The sequence below is a fragment of the Podarcis vaucheri genome (assembly GCF_965113315.1).
Source record: "Podarcis vaucheri genome assembly, chromosome: 9".
NCBI lineage: Eukaryota > Metazoa > Chordata > Lepidosauria > Squamata > Lacertidae > Podarcis > Podarcis vaucheri.
The window spans coordinates 182,243-207,007 of NC_138767.1; the positions used below are offsets into that span (position 1 = coordinate 182,243).

A 24,765-nucleotide genomic window follows, 5' to 3' on the forward strand; every position below is an offset into this window, starting at 1 on the left:
GGGACCGCGGGGCTGACAGCCTCCCTGGCAAGCAGCTCAGTCTCTTCCTCGCTGGATCCCTCCATGGGGGGCAAAGGGGCAGGCAGGACGCAAGCTCCCTTTGCTGCTGCTGCTGCAGCCACTGCCTGGGGAAGGCCCAGGCCCCCGAGATGCCCATGGGGGATGCCAAGCCAGAGGTCAGGAGCCCCCGTGGGCCTGGCTCCCTGCCAAGCCCAGAGCTCCAGCAGCCTCACTCTGTTGGGCAAAGAAGAAGCTGGAGGTTCGCGCTCACCCTGAGGGCCTTGCGGGTGCAGAAAGGGACCCCCCCCCGATCAAGACTGGCCCTGGCAGATGAGGGCAAGGGGGTTGCCCCCTCCCCTTTAGTTCCTCGGGGCCACCAGGAAGTGTCTCCTCACCCAGGCACTTGCCTCTGGCCCACAGAAGGACTTGATCCTCTGGCCAATCAACTGCACTGAGTGACGACACCCCATTTTTTTCTAGCAGATGAGACAGAAGGGGAGGAATCTCCCCACTCCAGCTACAGTTTTAAAAACTGCTGGTTAAATTCCCATGTGGGTCTTTGATTTTACACACTTTGCATCAGTTGTGGCCAAAATATTTCAGAGCTTGAAACAATAAACCCAAATGTGGGGGTCACTTCCCCAACAGTCAGTATCTTAGAATAAAGATCATTGGTTGAACTTTACTGGTGCCCCAATCCGGGTCCTGCAGTGCCCCCTTCCTCTGCCAGGTGACTTGGAACAGCAGCATAGCCAGCCACTCGGGGGCCTGGGGTGGTGCGCACGCCCTGCAGCCGGGGGCAGAGCAAGCCGCCCACGGGGATGGGGCGAGCTAAGACGGGGCGCGCTGCGCGAACCCTCTCCACAGCCTCCTCTCAGCTGTAGGCTGGCTGAGGCGGTGGGCAGACGCAAGCCCTCGAAAAAGCAGCGTGGAGCTTGCAGGCAGTCCGCCCGCCGCCTCGCCCTCAGGAGAGACGCGTGGCTCAGGCAGGCTGCAGGCCCCCCGGTGTGGCGCCCAGTGCCCCCCGCCTCACCCAGCTATCTGGGCTTCTGCAGTGGCGTAGGAAAGGGCGTGTGGTGGGTGCGGGAGTTATTTTTTGTCACCCCCCCCCTCAGTGATGACACCCGGGGCGGACTGCACCCCCTGCACCCCCCTTCCTAAGCCACAGACTAGGAAGTTACATTGCTGCCAGGGGTGGGGAGGGGCTTGTCCTGATTCTGGGATAAAGCAGCCTCCCCCCCCCCCCCGAAGAAAGACTCTGAAGGAGAAGCAGTTTGAAAATGGGAGCCTCACAGGAGTTTATTGCGACCTCCTCAATAGAGTGTGTGTGTGTCTTCCCTCCTCTCCTGCCATCCTTTCATCGAGGGTGGGGGGCTCTGCAAGTTAAACTGGACAGATTTGAGCAATAAAAAGGCTGGTGCAATCCCTCCACACTGCGGCTCTGTGGCAGGTTGACTGGTGTGGACTGATGGGGGGGCAGCCCCCTCACCCCATGGCTCCTTTTCCTCTCCTTGGGGAGGGAGACCCCCGGACCCTTCTGGGCACGGCACCATCACAGGAACCAGAAACACTTTCGCCAGGACTTCTTGGGCTCCGCTTTCACCACGGGCAGATTCAGCGTTGGCGACGGCTCCTGGTGGCTCAGCGTGGCAGCTCGCGTGGCCACCGGGGGGCTGTGGCTCAGCTCAGGCTCAATGGTGCTCAGCACCTGCTGCAAACGCCCCTCCTGCTTCCGGAAATCATGCTCCACGCTGTGGGGAGGCGGGGAGCAAGTCAGAGGGAGGCGTCTCCCAAGGAACCCCACTCAGCCAACGCTAGTGATTGGGGGCAGAGATGGGGGTCTGGCTGGGCTGCCCCCATCCCTCCTGGGGGGCCGTGGGAGCTGGTGCAGGGGAGGCAGGTCAGCTGGCAGGAGCCTGGGGAGGCCGCCAATGGGAGGCCGCCTGCCTCCGCCGACCCTGGCATGTCTCACCCTTCGCCGCAGCGGCAGAGACAGACCCGTCAATCCCAATTAGCACTGAGGCCTTGTGCGAACCACACAGGCAGGAGGCCAGAAGGAGCCGGCGGGCGGGCAGGCAGGCAGGGAGAGGAAGAGGGCCCAGTCCTGCCAGGGAGGCTCTGCACAGCCAGCCAGCCAGACCCCCCACCCCCAAAACAGCCTCCGAAGGTCAATGGAAACGTGGGGGGGGGACCCAGAGAAAAGGCTCCAAGGAGCAGAGGCTGCTGGTCTCTCCTTCCTTGGAGGTTTTTAAGCAGAGGTCGGGAGGCCGCCTGCCAGGGATGCTTGCGGGGGGCTGGTCTAGAAGACCCTCAGGGGTCCCTTCCAACTCTACAAGTCTAGGATTCTTTGGTCTGTGGAAGATGTCTTCCTTGTGCCAAAGAGCCAGGGCTGGGAGCAAGAGCCCTCTAGGACTCTGATTCTACGGAACCCAGAGCTCAGCCCCCCTCTGCCCCCGGCAAGGAACTGGCAGAGACACCCGCCTCTCCCTGGGCATGGAGGCCCTTTCACCATCCTGGCTCACAGCCCTCCTCTAACCCCTCCTTAACAAATGGTCCAGTAGCACCTTAGAGACCAACTCGGTTTGTTCTGGATAGAAGCTTCTGTGTGCACGCACACTTCTTCAGGTAGTAGAAAACTTAGACCCAGAACAAACTGAGTTGGTCTCTAAGGTGCTACTGGACAATTCTTTAATTTTTAAATTTATTTTGACTGCGTCAGACCAACATGGTTACCTACCCTCCTTAACACCCACTGAAGCAAGGGGCACCATAGATAGATTGGTGCCCAGGGCTGGGGGGGGGGCATCCTGGCATCCCTCCCCAGTTTCAAGGCAGTGGGAGTCATTGGCTGACTCAGAGTCCCAGGACTAAAGCGAGGGAGGGGCAGGGCCAGAGACGCAGCTTCCGTTCTCGTGCCACTGCAGGGACTCTGTCCTCCTGAGAATCTCCGGCAGGAGGAGACAGGCTGTGGCGGCCTGTCATTCTTCGCAGGCATCCTTCATATCACATCTGCCAGAAACGCTTGCCTCCGCTTCCCTCAAGAACTTGATTGGGGCAGGCGGGCGGGCAGGCATGGGAGCCCTTGCCAGCTACCTTGGGACTTCTCCAGCACCCAAGACCTCTGGCAGCCCCTAGGGCACCCTGAACCCAGCCCACCAGCATCCGGCTGGCCACTGCGAGAGCACGATGATGGACTAGCTGGTCCACTGGCCTGATCCAGCAGCCAGACTCTTCTTGTGCCACCCAACTCTATGAATGTATGAAATGTCAGTGTCAAGAACACTGAATCATAGAATTGGAGAGTTGGAGGGGACCTCAGGGGTCATCTAGTCCAGCCCCCTGCAATGCAGGAATCTCGGCTCAAGCATGCAAGACAGGTGGCCATCCAAGCAAGGGCCCAGGTGTCTCTAAGCCGGACTTGGGGGCAGCCTCATCGTCTGCCCCTGTATCTGCTATTCAGAGGCAGAAGACAGCCAATGGGGCTGGGTAGCCATTTGCGGCTGTCAGCTCCATGGGTCGGAGCCCTGTGGGGCTGCCCCAGCCTTGCAGTCGTTTCTGGGATATGGTCCAAGCTCCCCACAGGCCCTGCAGAGTCTGCTTCTGCCCCATTGCGCCCCCATCAAAATCCAATTCCCACATGCAGTGCCAGGGAGCCCCAGGATGAGACCCAGGGCTCCCTTAGTCCAGCCTCCTGTTCTCCCAGTGACCAGCCAGGTGCCTGGGGAAACCCACACGCAGGATCCGGGCTCAAGAGCAGCCCTTCCTCCTCCTGCAACTGGCCCTCCGAAGCCTGGCCTCCTCCCGCTCTTCAGCCATAGGCCAAAGCAGAGGCCAGAGCAGGGAAGGGGCTCTGCTGGAGAAGTGGGTGGTCTGGGGGGGGGGGAGAAGGCGAGAGGAAAATCTGCTGGGCAGGGAGGAGAGTGGCTGCCTGAGACCCAGCAGGACCCCCAGACTGGAAAGCAGCCAAAAGACGAAGGAGCTGGGTGGGCTTAGCCTAAAAGTGGGTTGATGGAGGTGGGGAGAGGCTGGCCCTTTAGGGGGGGGGTCCTCTTCACCCCAGGCCAAGGATAGAGCCTTCCTCTCTCTCCAGAGTCCCCTTTGCCCTCCTCAGCAGAAAACGCAGGATCATGACCTCAATCATACTGAACAGGCGTACATTTTATGTTGATGTGAAATGTGGAGGTCAGGAGCCAATGTCTGGGCTGCCGGTGGATCTGTGGCCGGCAGACGAGAGCAGACAAGGCGGGGGAAGCCAGGGGGCACCCCCAAACCCCACCCCACACCTGCTCCCAGGCCCCTCCTACCTGTAGATGATGCAGGCGCAGTCCCGGCACGTCCCGCAGTTGGTGGTGTCCTGCCCTGTCCGGTAGGACTGCCGCCTGAAACGGAGCAGAAGGAGCCCATGAGCAGAAGGCCCAGAAGCCGCCGCCTCCCTGCCTGGTCGCAGGGGCCCCCTTTGGTGCCGGGGGGCACAAGCAGCAATGCCCTTTGGTGCCGGGGGGCACAAGCAGCAATGCCCAGAGGGCATCTGGTCAAGCAGCAGGGACCAGGGGGAGGGGAAGCATCAGGGCTGGCTTGGGGGGCCAGGAAGACCCCCGGGAGGTCTCAGGGAGGGAAGTGCCAGGCAAGAACTCCCTCAGGCCTCACAGCGCAGAGGCCGCCCCAAGGCAAGGGGGCTGGCCCCACAGTGGCTCTGCTTCAGCTTCCAAAGTGAGCAGGCACAGTGCCAGGCGATGCCAAGGCTGACTTGTGGCCCGCAGAACCCGCTGCTGCCACCATAAAAACGCTCCATCATTTAAAGCGCAGTCAAACCAAAAAGTCGTGTTTTGCTGGACAGCTGAAGCTCCCAGCATTTCCCTGGGCGTTTGCTGGAGAGAAATCTGTGAGAGACAGTCCCACGGTGCCCAGGCGGGCAGAAGGCACAGCCATAGCTCTCTTCTCCTTGCCTGCCTGGGCACATGCTCTCGTTTTTGTCTCTTCATCCCCAAGCCAGAAATGGGAGAACACCTGCGAAGTCTGAGCTCTAAAGTTCAGACACCATTTTAAGCTAAACTGAAGTCTGCCTCTCAAATTGGCTCATTTGGTTGGAGCCTGGTGCTGAAAACAAGGTCACAGGTTTGATTCCCATGTGGGATAGCTGCATATTCCTCCATTGCAGGGGGTTGGACTAGATGACCCTCAGGATCCCTAGAGGCTCGACAAATTTTGTCTCTGTAACTGAATTACCATTTTAAGCTGCTGTTATTCTGCCTCAGAAACTGAGTAGATGTTATTTTTATCTCTTACAAGACTGTTTGTGTGATTATTGTTTTAAAAGGGGGAAATATCAGGAGAATCCAATCTGCCTTTAAACATCCTAGATTACTTAAACGGAAAGGCTGAAACTAGCCCATCGAAGCAGCAAAAGGGATATCACTCTGCAGAACTCACAAGTGTGAGGACGAGGAATATCTAATAAATCTAGCCTCTCCTGGCATCTATTCAACATCCCTGGCTCCAAAGGGTCACGGCGGCTCTAGGCCTGGCCACTGGGGGCTCCTTGGGCAGCCCAGACCCCCCCCAGACCCGCCTCACCCATCTCGCTGCGCCTCCTTCTTCTCCAGGTCCTGAATGACATCGAGTAGCACCTTGATGGTTCGTTGGCTGGTCTCCAGCACCCCCTCGAGGGACTGCAGCTGGGAGTGGATGTCCCCCACCCGCCCGGGGAGGTCCTGAGATGCTGGCGGGGGCTCCCTCTGCGCGGCAGCCACAGACACCAGCTGCAGAAGGTGCTCCTGCCCGCGGGGAAACGTCTCCCCGGGTCCGGCGGAGAGGCAGGTCTCAGGGGGGCAGCTGCGACCGGAGGAGGGCAGAAGGGGGTCCGGAGGCTTCTGGGAAGGCGTGGGGGCTGGGGGGTGGGCCTGAGTGGTGCTGAGGCTCTCTGGGGAGGCCGCAGGCGCTGCTGGTTTTCCTGACTTAGGGGGCCCTGCTGTGGGAAGCAGGAAGGCAGAGGTGGGGTCTTCGGTGGGGGGGCCCTGAGCAAGGGGGCAGGGGGCAGGGATGCCCCTCTGGGGGGCACAGGGAGGGGCTCTTGAGGCCTGCTCAGAGGGGGGTGGGCACAGCCAGGGGGCGCCAGAGCTGCTGCAGCTGCTTGGTGTGCCATGGGGCTGCGTGGAGGAGGGGGCACAGTGCTTGCACTGGGAAGCGCAGCTAGCCAAGAGGCACGGGGCCCCCCGCCCCGGGTACGGGGGGCATGACCCCCGGGGAGCTGGCAGCCCGGGGCACAGGGTGTCAGGAAGTCTGGGGCACTGCTGGGCGTGGGGTAAGGCGAGGGAGCAACCAAGGGCAGGAAGGCTGGTGGTGCCCCCCAGGGGCGGATCCTGGCTGCGGCCCACTGCACAGGGCGCCCCCTCCTGGGCGAGGTCGCAGGAGCTCTTGCTGCGGGGGGGCCGCTGCAGGCTGGGTGACGTCTGGCTGGCGGTGCTGATGCCAGTCGCCCCGTGGGGATCCGGCAGGGCGAGCAGCAGGCGGGGCCCGGATTGGGGCCAGCTCCGCCTGGCGCAGTTTGCGGCAGAGGCACGTGGGGGGTGGCTGCCCGGGGGCTCCTCTTCGCCCTCCTCCAGGTCCTTGAAGCGCACCTGCTGTGCGCGGTGGCGGCGGCGGCGCTGCAGGCGGTCCTCAGCACCCGGCGAGTCGCGCTTGAGCAGCACGGAGCGGACCCCGGCGACAGCCTTCTCTTGCCCGGCCTCCGGGGCTGCCTCCTGGCTGGCCATGGCAGCCCCTTTGCCCCTCCAGGGGGGCGTCACAGCCTCCTGCCCCGCATGACCGCAAGCCGTTCCCCAGAAAGCGTCGATTCGGCTGCCCCCTCCGCCGGGGCGCAAAGCATCTCTCCCGTGGGTGCTGCTGCCTGGGGCTCAGCCTCAGCGACTCCCAAGGGGGCAGCCGGCGCCTCATGGCTGGAGGAGGCCTGGCCTTTGCCCCCCTGCCGGCAGGAACCCCATGGCCTGCTCTCCCCCCTCCCCCCTCTCTAGGGTCCGTCCCCGGCCTCTGAGGGCCTCTCTCTGGGCCGGCAGAAGGGAGGGGGGAGAAGGGAGCCCATCCTGCTCACGGCTGCTGCTTCCGCTTCCCGAGGGTCGGTCACTTGTGGGGCCGGCAGGCACAGCGCCAGCCCATAGCCTCCCAGGGCAACAGACCTGCAGAGAGAAGAGAGGAGAGGAATGGGTGGAAACCTGTTCCAGCTGTATTCCACACTACAACCAGGGCTAAGAAAAACAGTCCAAAAGTAAGACACAAGAGAAGTGTGGAGCTGCAAGGGACCCTCAAAGGGCATCCAGTCCAGCCCCCCGCAATGCAATGCAGAATCCCTGACTTGTCCTATAAACCGGCCTGAACGCCATGCAGAGCAGGTGGGGAGTCAGCAGAAGCAGCCTTGCTAGCCCAGGCTCCGATCAAGTGGCCCAGGAGCCGAGGAGAGAGGAGGGTCTGCAGCTGGATGAGGCTACCAGAGTGGGGCCTCCTAGTCAGGCACCCTCTTCCCCTCTGGCCAACCAGATGCCCTCAAAGAGCAGCAGCAGCCCTCTTCCACTCTTGTTCTCCACATTTCGAAGGTAGACTGATGCTATCCATGGAGGCTCCACTTAGGAATCACAAGAACCTAAAGGGAGCTCTGTAGCAGCTGGATCAGGCCACTAAAGGGGCTGACCATTAAGGAGCAGCTGGGGGGGGGGTTGCATCAGAGCAGGGCTGAGGGGGAGGGCTTAACCCTTTCCTTTCCATTCACTTTTCTTCTGAAATAACTCCCCAAGCCTGTCACCCACCCATCTCACCCAAGGTCTGGTGAAACAGACATTCGTGGAGGACGAGAGGGCGATCGATTGAGGGCCACTCGCCAGGATGCCCTGCTCTGCCTCCAGTCGGAATCTGCAATGCTTCTGAGTCCCAGTGGCAGGAGGGGAGCGCTGCCATGTGCTCAGCTCCTGCTTGGGGGGTTCCCACAGGTCGGCCCCTGTGAGGACAGGATGCTGGACTCAATGGGCCCCCGGCCTGACCCGGCAGGCTCTTCTGGTGTTCGTAAAGCCCCTCCCAAACGTGCCCAGTTTCCTTCCGGAGGCTCCCGCAACCCCCTCTGCCACCTCCAGTCTCAGGCAGGATCACAAAACACAAAGCGACAAGCTCTGGTCTTTGGTGCTGCTGCTGCTGCCTCTGTTTGAAGAGAGAGAGGGAGGGGGAGAGAGAGGGAAAGGGGGGGGGGAGAGAAGGGGCCCTTCAGCGTAAACAGGCCAGGAACGCCAGCCAGGCAGAAGCCACAGCTAAGAATAGCAGCCTGGCCTTCATGGGGAGCAGGAAGAGGAGGAGGAGGAGGAGGAGGAGAAGCCGTCCCACCGCCTGTCTCGGCCTCCAAGAGGAGCATCAGGGAGGGGACACCCCCCAAGAGCCTTTGCTGTGCCCCCTCAAACCGACCAGGGGGTCCATCTCCCAGCCCAGAGGCAGGAGGAGGCCACAGCCTCTCTTTGCCACAGAGAGCATTCCCCGGCTGGCGTCCCTCCCCCCCCCCACTCAGTTTCCCAGCTGACCTCCAAGTGGCTGTGCGGGGGGGGGCACCTTTGGGAACTGGGGGGAGAAAGCAAAAGGTAGCAAGCCTGTGAACATTTTACATGGTTGCCATTATTATCAATGGCTCTTGGTTTTCTTGCCTGCCCACCACCGGAAGGTCCCAGGATACAGAATGACAGAAAGGTCATCCAGACCAGCCCCCCCCCTTGCAGGAATCACAACTGATTCCATGATTCTGACAAATGTCCATCTGACCTCTGCTTAAAATCTGACAGTAAAGGAAAGGAAGGTTACAGCCACTTAAAAATGCAGTATTAAAAACAGTTTAAGATGAATTACTGTGGGATCTAGGTATCTATCTTCAACAGAGAGCCAGTGGTCAGTGCTGGACTGGGACCTGGGAGAGACTAGGGTCTGAATCCCTCCTCAGCCAGGAAACTCCTTGGGGGGTCTTAGGGGTCCGTCATGCTCCTCTCAGCCTGACCCACCTCACAGGGCTGTTGTGGGGATTAAATGAGGAGGAGGGAGAAGCATGCACCTGCCCTCCTGAGCTCCTTGTGGGAAAAGGTGGGGTGGAAATTCAAGAAAGAAATTAAACCCCAGGTGTCACCGAGGGCAGAGTGCAATGGAGCCTGTCCCACAGGACTGTCAGGGGCCATGAGAACAGGATGGCGGACTCGATGGGCCCCTGGCCTGATCCAGCAGAGCTCTGAGAAGGCCTAAAGAAGGTGCCAGGAGCCCCCTCTGTAAGGTGGGAATTCCCAGAGAGCCAAAGGAGAGCCCTTTAGCCGGGTGGGAGCCCCCCAAGCCCTGCCCTGTGCACAACACTCTCCCCTCCTGCAGCCGACTGGGCAGAGAGGAGGGAGAATGAAGGGCAGAGGCCTCCGGGTTGCGCAGGAGGGGCGTCCCAGGCAGGCCAATGCCTCCTGGCAAGAGGGCCAGGCCAGAAGAGCCCCCTTCTGCCCAGCTGCAGTGCCTCCCCCCCACTGTGCCATCGCTTCTCCCCAGCAGGAAGGGAGTTGCCAGCTCAGCACAGCCGCCCAGACTTTCTCCTGCACTGCTAACAAGCAAAGTTTCCAACTGCTGAGCGAGCGAATCACTGGCCTTCCTCAGAGCACCCCAGGAGGAGGAGGAGGAGGAGGAGGAGGAGGAGGAGGAGGAGGAGGGAGCCTGCCTGCCTGCCTGCCTGCTCCCCCCACCCATTTTGCTGCAGCAGAATTGAGGATTCTGGACCACCTGCCACCCAGGCAGACACCTGGGCAATTTCCTTCCTGTTCCTGGAGCTGTGCCCAGACCTGACTGGAAGGGCCTCTCATTAGTATTGGCAACACTGGGCGAGGAGAGTGGCGGGGGGGGGAGGGCCTGCGCCTGTGCGTGGCTTGCAGCACACCCCATGCCCAGCCAGCTGCCCAGGATCACAAGCAGGACCCCTCCCTGAGGGCAGGGGGGGGGAAAGAACTGTCTCCTTCCTTGGGGGCTTTCAAGCGGAGGCTGGATGAGCATCTGCCATGGATGCCTTCGTCAAGATTCCTGCCTTGCAGGGGGTGGGCTGGATGACCCTCAGGGTCCCTTCCCACCAGCGTGCGGTGACTCTATGAATGTTCTGCAGAGCGAGACAGCCAGCCTGAGCAGGCGGCTGGGGGCTGCAGGCCCTAAGAGGCAATGAGCAGAAGGACAGAGAGCTGAGAGAGACAGTGGCCAGGCTCTCCCACCGCTGCAAAGACGCCTCGGAAGGTCAGTGGCAGGAGATCATCCCAAGTGCAGCTGCTGCACTCAGGTCCTGCCTGGGAGCATCTGGCTGGCCAATGTGGGAGCAGGACGCTGGCCGGAAGGGGCCACCTCTGGCCTGATCCAGCTCAAGAGCTCTCAGAATATTAGAACTGCAGGGCTGGAAGGGATCCCAAGGGTCATCTAGTCCAACCCCCTGCAATGCAGGGATCTCAGCTGAAGGATCCAGGACAGGTGCCTCTTCCAGGTAACAGCCTTTCAGGTATTTGAAGGTGGCTGCCTCATCTCCTCCCAGTCTCCTCTTTTCCAGCTGAAACATCCTCAGCTCCTTCAACCCTTCCTCATCAGGCTCGGTTTCCAGAGGCTTCGCCATCTTGGTCACCCTCCTCTGAAGGGCAAGAGGCAAAAAGCACCCCCACTTCTCCCCCCTTCTCCCCAGCCCACAAGCCTGGAAACGGAGACCCCAGAAATAATGGGTGCCCAGTGAGGCAGGTGGGAGCAGGGCCTCTACCTGCGAGTCCGGGGAAGGCAGGAAGGGGGGTCCTCCACTCCCCCCCCCCCGCGCAGGGAGCAAAGGCACTCAGGGAAAGTGAGGCAGGGGCCACAAGAGGAGACTCCAGGGGGCCCTGGAGGCCAGAAGTAGAGGAGAGGGGCAGGCTGGAGCTGTGGGGCACTATCCAAGGAGAGCTTCCCTTGCCCACGCCTCAAGTCTGGTTGGCTGTGCCCCACATAAAACTGAACCTCTAGGGTGGCCACCCTGGAAGGGGGAGACCAAGCAGTGGCCAGCCAGATGGACTGGGGGCCTTGCTCCAATGTGAGGGTGCCCCCCCCTGGGGAGAAAGAAGCCCCTCCTGCAGGAAAAGAGATTCCAACTCAACATTGGGAAGAACTTTCTGCCAGTACAAACCGCTCGACAGCGGAACAGACTCTCTCAGAAGGTGGGGAGGCTTCTAGGCAGCCGCTTGGGGGTCCCGTCAGGGATTCTTCAGCTGCGATTCCTGCATTGCAAGGGGGCTGGACTAGATGACCCTTGGGGTCCCTTCCAACTCTACGATTCTATGATTCTAAGTCAAGCCGGCGCCAAGAGGGAGCTCCGGCCCAGCCCTGCCTCAGGCTCTCACCTGGCCCTCAGGGTCTCACACACTTGCAGAGAGGCGGCTCAGGAGCTCCCAGCCAGAGTCCAGAGGGCGGGGGAGAGATCCAGGGTCCAAGCTGCAAAGAAGGAAGGAGTGGCAAGCCCCGAAGAAGGTGGTCTCTGCCTGCCGCCCCCTTCCAAGATCCCCTGAAGGGCAGCTGGGCAGTCTGAGGCAGCCAAAGCAGCACTTGCATGGCAGACGCATTTCTTGGGGCAGCATGGAGCCTGCTCCCCGAAAGCACATCCCACAAGGAAGGGGCAGGTCTTTAAGCCTCTGCCTTGGTCCCTGCTCCCTTGGCCTGCTGGCAAGGGGCGGGGGGGGAGGAGACGGGGGGCAGACATGTCTTGGGGTCCCCCTCCAATAATCCCCAGAACCCCCCTTAAAAGCCAGGCGGAGCCAGCCCCCGGACCTCAGGACTTTTGGCCCCCTCCTAAACTTTAAGACACCGGATACAACAATCGTCACCACCAGCCCCCCCCCCCCGCGCCGCCGAGGGAGTTGCGGACGTGAAAGCGGCGACTCTCCGAAGTTCCCTTAAACACCGCAGGCGCCGCGGAGCAAACTTTCCACCCCCAGGACAGATCACCCTCGGCGCCTTACTGTCTCTTTCCAAGGGTCTTTTGGGGGTGGAGGCAATCTAACCCCCCACAGGCGCCACAGACCAGCCCCCCACCCGCTTCCAAGGGCTCCCCAAAGGCTTCCACCGCCCCCCGTTCCGCTTGCGCGCCCAGCCGCCGCGCCGCGATCCAGAAAGGCGTTGGTTCGCAGCATCCGCCCGGCTCCGTAGCAGGGTGTGCGGGTGTGTGTGGAGTAGCCAAGCCTTCTCGACACGGGCTGGCAGCAGCGGCTCTCTTCCGGGGAAGCCAGGCCGGCGAAGCCATTCGCGGGCGACCCTTCTGCATGCCGAGCACCTGCCCGGGCGCGGAAGAGGGGCTGCCGACCCCCCGACCCCCCATGGCAGCCACAAAGAAGACCCCTGCCAATCCCGCGCCCGGCCATCCGGATCCCCTCCGTCCCCGCTGCGCGCCCCTTGCCTGCCTGCCTGCCTGCTCGCTCTCCGGCCGCGACGAGGACGAGCCGCCGCCGCCGCCGCCGAAGCGCTCGGCCGAGAGAGGCGGAGCCGGGGCGGGCGGGGGGCGTCGCGCCTTCCCTGGGCGGGGCTTTGCCTCGGCGGGCGGCCCGGCCACGCGGCCACGTGCGCGACCCCGAGCGGAGCCCCGGCAGCAGCTGCGCGTCGTGGCGGGGATGCTCCTCTGCCTCCCGGGTTGGCCCTGGCTCGGGAGAAGACGCCTCCGAGCTTAGCCAGTGGGGCTTCCTGGCAGGACTGGCCCTCTTGGGGGGCTGGGGGTTGCTGCTGCTTCTGTTCCCCCACCCCCGGCAGGATTTGGACCCCACCCCCCGCCCTGGGGCTCACGGGCCTGAGCCGATGAAGCCCCCGCTGCCCCTCGGGGCTGCCTCGTTCCGAAGGTCGGGGGCTATTTTGGAAGGCCCCTTTCCAGCCCAGGTCCCAAGAAGGACCGGGCCAGCGTGTGGCCTGGGGCAATCTCCAAGATGATTTAGGGGCAGAGAAATCTGATTAAACGAATGAAATAAAACAGACCCCTTTGTGAGCCAGAAGTAGAAATGTATCGGGGGAAAGCCCCCCCCCCCATAGCAAAGACATGGGTGCCACTTGTCAGGGATTCCTTAGCTGCGACCCCTGCCTTGCAGGGGGTTGGACTAGATGACCCTTGGAGTTCTCTTCCAACTCTGCCCTTCTAAGATTCTGTGAAACTGAGACACTCGTCATTCTGAAGGTCAACGGAGCTGCTGGAAAGGGCCAGAGTGACCCTGGAGCAAAGGATAGTGGGGTTGTCCGAGGCTCAATTTGTGTGAATGAAGACAACAGCTCCGCTCTGGAGGCTGATGGGAACAGAAATTGAACATTCATCAGCGGCTTGGGCAGAGAGTGCTGCTTTTGGACCCAAACTATGCAGACTCCGCCCTGCAGGGCAAAGTGTGTGGCTGGTGGCCCTTCAAGGCTCCTGATTTCAAGTGGCAAGGAAGGCAAAGCGGCTCCCGAAGTCCGGCCTGTGGGCAAAGACTCTTTCCTCCTTAGGTGCACAGAGGGAAGGGTGCAAAAACTGCCCAGCTGTGAAATCAGTCCATAATTAATTACACAGTAACATCAAAACATTCTTAATTAAAATACACAATAAAATAAGCAGATAAGAAGCGAAACAATTTAAATAGGTTTAAAAAAACCTGTTAAGACAACATAATCTTGAATTCAGTGTCTTCAGGAGTCAGGGCAATGCCCCTCCGATCTCAAAGGGAGGGCATTCTGCAACACTGGTGCCACCCATGAAAAAGGCCACCTCCATGGTATCACAAGCAGATAATCACCAGGCCAGGCCCAGACTAACTGGGTACCATTATTTTATTTTTATTTATAAATTTATATGCTGCCCTTCATCCTAGAATCATGGTGATTTACAATACAGAAACACAAAAATTCATAGCATAGTAACAAACAAAAACAATTCCCCCTTATAGATAGTTTAGTTAGCCCAAGCCCTGGGAGGAGAGGAATGTGTTTGCCTGGTGCCTAAAGAGATGTAATGAAGGCGCCAAGCGAGTCTCCCAGCAGAGAGCATCCCGCAAATGGGGAGCCACCACAGAAAAGGCCTGTCCTTGTGTTCCAGGCCTCTTGGGGAGGAGACACACGAAGAAGGGCCTCCGATGATGATCTAAGGGTTTGGGTCAGTTCATTAGCTGATGGTGTTGCCCTTACCGGGCAGAAGAGTCCTGCTGGAGGATCCATCCCTGGCCAAAGTGACTGACCGACACAAATACCCGAGTGGGGACAGGTCTGGGATGCCACAAAAGTTCTGGCCAGAACAAATGTTTATGGGGTTCGACAGACCAGCCCTCCTCTTCCTGAGTCGCTTGGCCAGACAACAGCCTTGAGTCCGGGCACATCGTGAGCTGGTTTTGGGGTGTCGGTCTGCGCCACTTCCATCCCTTCCCGTCAAGCGGTGTGTGCACAGAGTGTCACCTCTCGTTCCGAGAACAGGGACATGATGCTGGTGTACAGCTTGGAGGGGAACGTTTTGTTCACAAAGCAAAGGCGCTGACAGAGGCTATTAGGAAAGTGAAGCTACCAACATTTTCTTGCACTGGGAAGAAAAGAGCAACCTCCACGCTCTGCGGTGGGGATGAAGAAGCCTTTCCTCCTGCTTCACAGAGACTCTTGCACAGAGCAAAAGAGGGACAGCGGGGACACCAAGAGCCCAGCTTGCCCACCCCTTTCCTCCTTTCTTTTCTTCCATGGGTCACATTATTTGATGCAAGCAGCTGCATGACTGCTTCCAGCCAAGTCACTGCAGGAACTGGAGAAAGGTCTGCTGTCTTCAACTGACCAGTGGCCCCTGAAAACAGCACCAGAGCCAGTGTGGTGTAGTGGTTAAGAGCGGTGACTCATAATCTGGGGAACCGGGTTCGCTTCCCCGCTCCTCCACCTGCAGCTGCTGGGTGACCTTGGGCCAGTCACACTTCTCTGAAGTCTCTCAGCCCCACTCACCTCACAGAGTGTTTGTTGTGGGGGAGGAAGGGAAAGGAGAATGTTAGCCGCTTTGAGACTCCTTTGGTAGTGATAAAGCGGGATATGAAATCCAAACTCTTCTTCTTCTGGGCTTGGTCTCCCAACCATGTAAGCTCCAGTACAGAAATGTGGAAGCTTGCACTGCTCATAGCAAGTTTTCTTCCTGAAGCCTGGTGTGTTTTCTGTCATTTAACCTGCACAACCTAATGAGTATTGCACATTGTTTTGCTCCTAAACTGCCGACATCAGCCATGAGAGTCACTTCTGTTGTTTGAAAACACTATGTCAGGAAACCTTTGATCATAACTCACTATCATTGCCCCTGTTAGGCCAATGGCTCTGCTGAGGTAAAACAAGCTATGACAGAACCACCTGGATTCCGTTTCCAGGAGGAGAGATCTGGTGTAAAGGTCCAGATGTCTTCCTCCTTCTCCTCTCAGGTTCCTCCCAGCAAGTGGGGACATTCCAGCCACATCTGATCCAGTTCTTTCATACTATTGTGAGACCGAGGAGTCAGTCTTCTTGATGTCCTGAGCCCCTTCTAATTCTTGGAGTCCTCTGCCCAGTACAGGTGAAAAACTGATGGAAAATTCCACTGCTTACTGGGCAATTGTAAGATAATGACCATCGCTTGCCATTTGAGCACCTCCATCAGCTTCTCTTTAATCTAGGCCGGGGGTCGGCAACCTGCGGCTCCAGAGCCGCATGCGGCTCTTTAAAGCCTTTGCTGCGGCTCCGGGGCGGTGGTGAGGGAAGGAGGCGAGGGGCGGAGGTGACCAGCCTGCCGCCCGGTGGGCGGGGCGCCGTAAAGCAGAGCGCCCCCCTCGCCAGGCAGACATCCGCAGCGTGGGGAGCCTTGCCGGACTTCCTGGCAAGGCTCCCCACACTGCGGATAGCAGCCTGCCGCCCCGCAGGCATCGGCCAGCCCCACAAGCTCGGGGGACAGCAGGGAGGCGCAGCGCCGCCATCCCGCTGTTCCTCGACCTGGTTCGGTTTCCCCGACCTGCTTTTGGGGGGGAAATAAAGGGAAATTTTCCCCCTTTATTTCCCCCCAAAAAAACTAGGTGCGTCCTATGGGACGGAGCGTCCTTTGGGGCGAAAAATACGGTATTTTTATAATGACGAATGCCTCATTATTAATTATTATTTACATCAAGCACTGATTATGATTTATGGTACACTGGGGCCCTGATTAATTTTCTATGGCATTTTGGGGCATTGATTATTGGGCATAGCAAGTCGCGGTCGCGTGGAATTTGTGCTTTGTGACCGTTTGAAGTGGGGTTTTTTTCTTGGGAGGCTGGGCGGCACGAAGAGAGGGATTATTTTTATAATGACGAGGATGACATTGGGCCCTCATTATTAATTATTATTTACATCAGGCACTGATTATGATTTATGGTTCACTGGGGCCCTGGTTAATTTTCTTTGGCATTTTGTGGAATTGATTATGCAGTCGCGGTCGCGTGGAATTCCACGTGGAGTTAGTTGCCTGAAACCCCTTTTTAGTTGCTTGAAGCCCCTTTTTAAACTTAAGCAGGTGAAAGTTTGGTGAATTGCTGCCAAGGAGTGTGGTGGAGTCTCCTTCTTTGGAGGTCTTTAAGCAGAGGCTTGACAACCATATGTCAGGAGTGCTCTGATGGTGTTTCCTGCTTGGCAGGGGGTTGGACTCGATGGCCCTTGTGGTCTCTTCCACATATGTATGTGAGCAGGTCTTCTCCAACATGAACTATATTAAAAACAAGCACTGATCACGCCTCACAGATGACAGCTTGCAAGTCTGTGTGAAAATGAAGGTGACGTCTTACAGCCCTGATGTGCAGACACTGAGCACTGAGGTTCAGGAGCAAAAGTCCCATTAACCTGGTTACCTGGTTGTAAATTAAATATTTTAATTAGCTATTAATTTGTCCTTTTTTCTTGAGATTGACAGCTGACTGCACGATCCTGTATATATAGCATTAAGGCCAGAAACAATATATTTGTTTTAAATGTTGCAATGTTTTTGCGGCTCCCAGTTGTTGTTGTTTTTTCGGAAACGGGTCCAAGTGGCTCTTTTTGTCTTAAAGGTTGCAGACCCCTGATCTAGGCAATGGTTGTGAATCTGAGTAGTTAAGCACAATGATGAGCGTAACAAAAGACTGTGTGCCTTGCCAATCCTCACCTGGCTGGTGCTTAGAAGGACTCTAGCCAGTGTAGAACCCGGCAGAAGCTGAGAGACAGAGACATGCTTGATTCATGCTTGATTCAAAGCTGTGACTAAGAGAAGCAAGACCTTTTGGGGTGCTAATGCTGTGAGCCCCTCCATCTTGGGCTCAGATTATATATATAGTATGCATTTTAAAAAGTATGGATCGTAAAGGCACCACAGTCTCTGCTGTTCCTCATTCCAAGGAAACCGAACCCCCTAGGTAAGCACCTTGAACCCCTGAAATCTCTCACCACTCGGAGATTGGGGTGGCCAGCAACAATATTCACTGACGACGGTTCAGGTGGTTACCTAAATCAGCTTTGACTTTGCTGTGGGCTCTGCAGGTGGAGGCAGAGAGAAGGATGAGCAACTCAGGGGCGACTTGATGAAAGCTGACAGATCTCCTGATTGCTAATCCAGCCCCACCCCTTCCAAGAAGGCTGCCTTGCCTTGCCTCACCCTAGAAGGTCAGTCACCCTGGCGCCGCCTCCCAGCTGCCTTCTTCCTCCTCAGCAGGCAGGCAGGCAGGCAGGCAGCTGGGCTCACACTGCCCTGGGGGCCCCCGCCCTGGCCTTGGAGCTCCCTACTGCTGCCTGCCTCCTCCCTCCTCCAGCCTTCTTAGCCAGAGTGGTTCTGCTCTGATGTTTTCCCAGCTCCTCTGCTGCTCCTTTAGTATCACCTGAGGCAGGAGGTCTTGCCAGGCTGGGTCTGAGGGCAGCTGGGTGGGTGTTTCTGTCACTGCAACTGACCATGGTCTTTGCCTTTACTGCTGCATAGAATCACAGAATTGCAGAGTTGGAAGGAACCCTGGAGGGTCATCAGTGTTTGCCAACTGGGGGGGGGCATATGGCCCCTAGGGCCCCCCAGGATATTCCATGGGGGGCACAGGTGAAAATTGTGTAAATGGGGGGCCACAGCATGAGGGGGGGAATAATTTGTTAAAATAAAAAAAAATCCTCATTGGCTGGCTATCCGCTTGGCCAATCACAAGTGAGTAAGGGGGCAGGGGCGTCCCACCAGGGCCTACGGCTCCTTTTTGCCACTTGTGTTTTCTTGGAGCAGCCCTGGTTTGTTTCTGGTGGGAGAGGGCAATCGCTGAGACTCCCGTTTTGACCGGTAGAGCCCACGATCTGGAACCCGCAGGTCAGGGAAGGGCAGAGGTGAAGTGGCCAGGGGTGGGGCTGGGAGAGCCAGAGCTGCTTGCTGCTGCTGCTGCCAGTGCTGGGCCTGCTGGCACCCCAAATTCCAGTCCTGAACGTTGGGAGATTTGGGACAAACCAATGGAAGAACTTCTTCACGCAGGGCGTAGCTGAACTGTGGAACTCCCTCCCACAGGAGGCAGTGACGCCCGATGACATTAAAAGAGGATTAAGGCAAATCCGTGGGGGAGGGCAAGGCTGCCTCCGGTTTCTGGGGGTCTCGGGTGGGCTCAGGTCCCCCTTGTGCCCTGTGAGGAGGACCCGAACCCGTTGGCCTGATCCTGCTGCTGCTAGGCTCCTCCTGTGCCCTCGATTTCAACGTAAATCCCGCTTGGCTCTCTGCTTCCGTTCCGGGGGCTGCAGCAAGTTCACCTGAATGGGAGTCCTGGGCCTGCCAGAACGGATGTTTCCAGCTGGCTGAGCTCGCCACATCAGGCCCCAGAAAAGTCTCCTGCGCTTCTGGCTGGCTGAGCCTTGCCAGGGCCTTGTTCGCCTCGCGGCTGGTCTGGTGAGGAGGTGGACCTGTGTCCTCCGGGCCTGGAGGGCTCTGCAGGCTGCTTTTGCCCTGCTTGGCGGGGGGGGGGGCGCTACTCTGAAGCAGAGCCCTCTCCCTCTCCAGGAGGTGGTTGTGAGCTCAGCTCCCCTCTTACACTTGCGCAAGTCAATCCTGGCTGGCTGGCTGGCTGGCAGAGTGCGGCCTGGAGCAGGCAGGGACCCCTCTGCCCTTATTCCCAGGGAAGGCGGCAGGTGGCCCTGACCCCGGTGCCCTCTGGCTGCATGCCAGGCATTGGCAAGGGCCGGGCTGCTGCCTCTGCAGCCGCTCTCCTAGCAAGCTAATCGGGATTGATTTCTATTCCTTCCTTGTTCAGCAGGATGGGGATGGGTGGCGCTGGCTGGGTCCTTGGCCCACTTTCCTCGCCCGCCAGTGTCCTTGGCTGGCATCAAGACCGGCCTCCCCCTGGCAGAGCTGCAGCCGCAGGAGGTGGGACAGCCAAGCCCACCACCCCAGACTCCTCCCAGCGGAAGCAGAAGGCCTGATCCTGCGTCTCTGGCTCCCCTTCTCTTTCCCTTTTTCTGTGGGGGGGGCAGCCAGGCAGCCTCCCTTCAAGACCCCCTTCCCACTCCCCACCGCCCCCTCCCATTTATCTTCTTCATTGCCTCCTGGTGGAGCCCCACGTTGGGCAAAGGATTCCTGCATCTCAGGGGGTTGGATTAGATGACTCTTGAGGCCCCTTCCAGCTCCATGATTCTGTGACCACCTAACACAGGGCTCAGCAAACTTTTTCAGCAGGGGGCAGGTTCACCGTCCCTCAGACCATGTGGTGGGCTGGACTATATTGGGGTGTTGCAGGACCCCCCCCCCCATCATTCAGTTTGTACAAACACAACACACTCACACACGACATACGCGACACTTCTGTTATAAATTCATAGAAAACCACCCGTACATCGGATCTGTACTGTTCCACTTTTATTTTACACCATGAAGGAAGGACTATCAAAGGGGGGAAACTTGACACAAGGCAGCCAACACGTAGGTCCACAGCGAGCCCTACCCAGTTGGCATGCCAACCTTGATGGTCCTAGACAGAAGATCATCACACTCACAAAGGACCTGCATATGGGAGTGGATTCAGTAGGGACTGAAACAAAGGACAGTGACCAGCCCTTCCCTCGGGGGCAGGAAACTGTGAACTCCCCTTTGTCCTCAGGAATGTAGGACAGGTGACAAGACACTCAGGTTACCACCACAACTCCTCCCTGAACCCCTCCTCTTTGTGTCAGTGATGTAGTCATGATGTAGTTATGATGTAGTCTTGGGGGTGTAGCATGGGGGATTAGTAGCTAATAAAAGTTGGGGTCTTCTTTTGTTCGGGGCTTCCATCTTGTTCCACCTGGTGGCAGGTGGGAGTCCTGATGCGACAGACTTCAATCAAGACCAGGCCTCCTGGCTGCTGTTTTGCTCTGGTATTCCTGGCTGGTGTGCTTGTTTTTGTCCAAGGGAGCCCTCAGATTTCTCCGTTAACAGTTGGGTGGAGGGAATGAACGAATTCCTATGCCCCACAAATAACCCAGAGGTGCATTTTAAACAAAAGGACACATTCTACTCATGTAAAAACACGCTGATTCCCGGACCGTCCGCAATTGGGAAGGCAATTGGGCCGCATCCGGCCCATGCGCCTTAGGTTGCCTACCCCTGACCTAGCAGGAAGGCTAGTCTCCTCCAGAAGGAGGGCTGGCTGCAGGGGTCTCTGGGAAGATCCAGCCTCTAGCTCCTGCCTTGTCTGCTCACCCCCCCATGCCACCCCATCCTCTCTGTACCATAAGCTAGCTAGCTCTCTCTCTCTCTCTCTCTCTCTCTCTCCCTCCCTCCCTCTCTCCCTCTCCCTCCCTCCCTCCCTCTCTCTCAGCCCAAACGGTGCAAGAAGGGGAAGGACTCTGAATATGGCGCTGAATATTCCCACCTCTTCCCGCTCCCTCTGGGCCCTTACTCTGCTTGCCTCGCTCATCACTGACTCATCCTTGCCCTCAGGCCTTATGGGGGGGGCAGGAGAAAATCTCTGCCCTGCATATCTCACTTCTCCTGCACCCCCACCATGCTTTCCTCAGGGTCCAGCATCTACATGCCAGGATCTTGCTCTCACATCAGGCAGCACAAGAATTGCCATCCTCCTTTTCTCCATTTCCTGCTCACATGCTGCATTTTGTTCCCCCTCCTGAAGTGAGGGGCTGTTCTGTTTCCTCCTTAGCAGGGGCCAAGGTCTCAGTCATGGCGCTGCCAAGACAGAGACAGAGCAGAGGGGCACCACTGAAGCTCCCAGCATGTGCTTGTGCGTACGCAAATGTGCGTAGCGGGGTGCCAAACTGGGTCTTTGACCTGGGTGAAATAAAGCCTCATTTCACCTCTGGCCTAGAGGTTGACCCTCCAGGTGCATCACACCTGCGTCAGGCCATTGCGTTGCCCAAACGGAGAGCTAGCTTTCCTGCATCTCGCTGGCGGGCTTTTCTTCTCCCTCGCAGGCCTGGGCTGGAGTGCGGAGGTCTTCTCCTGCTCTGTGGGAGTGAAGGGGAGCAAAGAGGAATTCATTTGTGTGCACGCAGCGTGGTTGTCTCTTAGAGATGCTTTGGTTGTGATTTAGTCTGTGAGCAGTTGGAAAAGGATGCTGTGATTACTAAGACCCAGTATGGGTTTCTCAAAAACAAGTCCTTCCTTCCTTCCTTCCTTCCTTCCTTCCTTCCTTCCTTTCTTGAGTTACAAGCTTGGTGGATCAGGGGAATGCTGGCAGAAGGTCAACAACGAGGGAGCCAGTCAAGCTTCTCTAGGGAGTCCCAAAGTTGTCTGGGAGCAGCCATTGAGAAGACCCTCTCCCACAATCCCCTCCAAGTGGGCCTGTGAGGGGGGCAGGAGCAAGAGAAGGGCTTCCCTCAAAGATCTCCAAACACAGGCAGTTTGGCATGAGAGAATACGGTCCTTCAGATAGTTTGGAGCTCAGCCATGTAGGGTTTTATAGGTCACAACCAGCCCTTGGAATTGTGCCTGGATACAGACCAGTAGCCAGTGGAGCTGCTGAAACAGGGGAGTCGTCTTCTCCCCATAACCAGCCCTGGTCAGCACTCTGGCTGCAGCTTTTTGAGCCAGTTGAAGTTTCTGAGCCCTTTTCAAAGGCAGCCCCACGTAGAGCGCATTACAATAGTCCAGACGGGATGGAACTAAGGTGTGTGTCACTGCAGTTTCAACTCAGACATCTCAAGGAACACTAGCCTTCACTGTGCAAATGCGCTCCTGGCCACTGCAGAGACCTGGGCAGCCAGGTTCAGGTCCGAGTCCTGGGGCCTGCCCAAAATGCAAACGTGTCTTGAACAGGCTGCATCCCTCCGAAAAAGCAGAGCCGGCTGTCCTCAGCATCACCCAAGATCCTCTCCCTGCAGTTTCATGCATATAGCATGGCAGGCAGCCTGGGTCTGTGCAGCACTCCAGAAATGCCCTTGGGAAGAGCGGCAGAGCCACTCCCTGCAACCTCTAAAGACATGTGCTTTGCCTGCCTTCATGTTTGCTTCATGCTTGTGGTTGGCTGGAGTTTGTGCTTCTCCTCCTCTTCCTTATGTCAAGAAATGCACTTTTCAGAGTCACCCTTTGGTGGCTTCCTTGACTCCGCTCATTAGGCTTGCTGGCATCTCCTTGGACCTTTTGTCATCTGTCATGTACATTTCTCTGCCAGTCTATTCTTCTGATCTCTGATCTTCCGCAGAGGGGTTGGCCTCTGCATCTCCCCTTCAGCCAACAGCCTCCCTTTGGAGAAAGGTCCCTCTTCCGACATTCAGAGTGACAGTGGGTGGACACCCCTCTCGCTTTCTCCTCCCACCCAGGCTGAACTGGACAATAATCACTCCTTTGAATGGTTCAACGAAAACAAGGGGCAGTAGTCAACTAAGTAGACTCACTGGAATTAATGGGTGAAACATGGCCATGTGCATTCATTCCAATGAATCCACTCTGAATAGTAGTAGTAGTAGTAGTAGTAGTAATAATAATAATAATAATAATAATAATAATAATAATAATAATAATAATAATTTATTACTTATACCCCGCCCATCTGGCTGGGCCTCCCCAGCCACTCTGGGCAGCTTCCAACAAGATATTAAAATCAAAATAAAACATCAAACATTGAAAACTGAGTTACTAGCCCAACCCCCGCAGTGCCAGAATCATGGCTATAGCATCCCTGACTAACAGCTGGCTTTGGCTCACTCTTCTCTGGCCAGGCACTCGATCCCTGAAGCCACGTAGCATAAAAGGGATCTGGTGTTATTTGGCTTAGGGGAAGCTGGTGGGTTAATTTTTCATCCAGTGAGAAGGCAAATGGCTCCCGTTTGCTGCCCTCTGGTGACGGTTTTCTTCCACCCACAGTTGCTCTCCTAAGCGGCTCCCAGCAGCATCTGAAGACCCCAAAGAAAGAGAGGGAGGAAGGAAGGGAGGAAGGGAGGGAGGGAGGCAGCAGAGCTCAGATACCTTCAGGGATACCCCCAAAGGGGTTCTGAGTGGCTTTTTATTGTCTACTCACAGCAGACAGGAAGTGATGGTGCCGCCTTCCTTTCAGATGCAGTTTCACATTTGCTTATTTAATGGGGAAACAATTATAAGCTTTCCTGTTCAATATTGCTGAAATGCGTTTTCATGATCATAACTGTGCCCTTGAATTAAAAAAGCAGGAAATCTGACAACTACCCATTGATCAGAATAAAAAATTACAGAACATTAATCAGCCTTTGATAGCCACATCAGTCTTTTCTGCCCAATCCACCACTGGCTCAATTTGTTGGGCAGCTTTCTCAAACTGCCCCCACTTCCGTGGGTTCCTTCCCTGATTTGGATCCCTTGCTCTTTGATCTGTGATAATCACAGTCAAAAAATGAAGTAACAGAGTGATGGGGGGACCCCCCCTCTCTTTTCCCTCATGCCCCCACCCTGACAAGACCAGAGGAGCCGGAAAAATCCAATCTAAGTGGCAGAGTGCCCTATTTTAAATGCCACCCCAGAGGCAAACCCTGGTCCCAAATGGAGGGGGCAATTGCTCTGGTTGGAAAGGGGGGGGTTGCTGTTGTTGCTCCTTGAGAAAATCCAACTTCGCTGATCAAAACCTGGGAGGGAGGGCAGACAAGTGATGATCCTCCAGCCCCCCCCCCCCCGACTCTCTTTCTTGGGGCTCTCAGAATCAATTAAGCATTTATGTGTTGAACATCAAGGAGCTGCAGGAAGCCACACAGCCAGGTAAGGGGGCAGGATTTCACAAAGGGACCATTGGCAGCCGGCTGCCCTCCTTCCCCCTTGCAAAGGCCATTCAGCTCTGTGCCCTTTGTGCATCAGAGGGCGGCACAGGAGGGAGGCTGCCCTTGGCCAAGGTGAAATCAAAGGCCCCTCCAGAAAGGAGACTCATTGCTCCCCATGGGAGGGAATTAATTGGATCCTTCCAGAGCAGGCCACCATCCCAAGCCTCTGTGCAAACTTTCACTGTTAGCTGAACTGGGTGGATCAGAAGAGAATATTCCAGCAAAATGAAAGTCAGATTTCTGTGGGCCGACTGTGCAAATGCGCACAGCTCAGATTCCTTCAGAGACGGGAGGACCTTCATTCATTCATTCTAAGCTAATAGAGGAAGACTTTGGAGGCTGGGCAGAGCCATCCTGGCTAGAAGCCATCAATAGCCCTCTGTGAATTTGCCCAATCCTCTTTTAAGCCATCCAAGTTGGGAGCCATCACTGCCTCCCACAGGCATGAGTTCCATAGTTTAACTCTGCCTTTGTTCCTTTAAAATGTTTATATTATTAATGACTTCAAGTCAGTTTTAGATACAGGTAGGTAGCCGTGTTGGTCTGCCGTAGTCAAAACAAAAT

At 57.2% G+C, this 24,765-nt stretch overlaps 1 protein-coding gene across 1 annotated transcript; it reads right to left on the reverse strand.

The window, feature by feature from the left end:
• Positions 1-1,273: 1,273 nt before the first annotated feature.
• LOC309539994 (uncharacterized protein) lies at positions 1,274-11,576 on the reverse strand. The gene is made up of 4 exons (XM_082236528.1): positions 11,382-11,576; positions 5,575-7,172; positions 4,305-4,379; positions 1,274-1,751 (listed from the first exon to the last, which is right to left on the reverse strand). The coding sequence occupies exons 2-4, from the start codon at positions 6,750-6,752 to the stop codon at positions 1,553-1,555; spliced, it is 1,452 nt and encodes a 483-aa protein (XP_082092654.1). The 5' UTR covers positions 6,753-7,172; positions 11,382-11,576; the 3' UTR covers positions 1,274-1,552.
• Between the last annotated feature and the right edge of the window lie 13,189 nt (positions 11,577-24,765).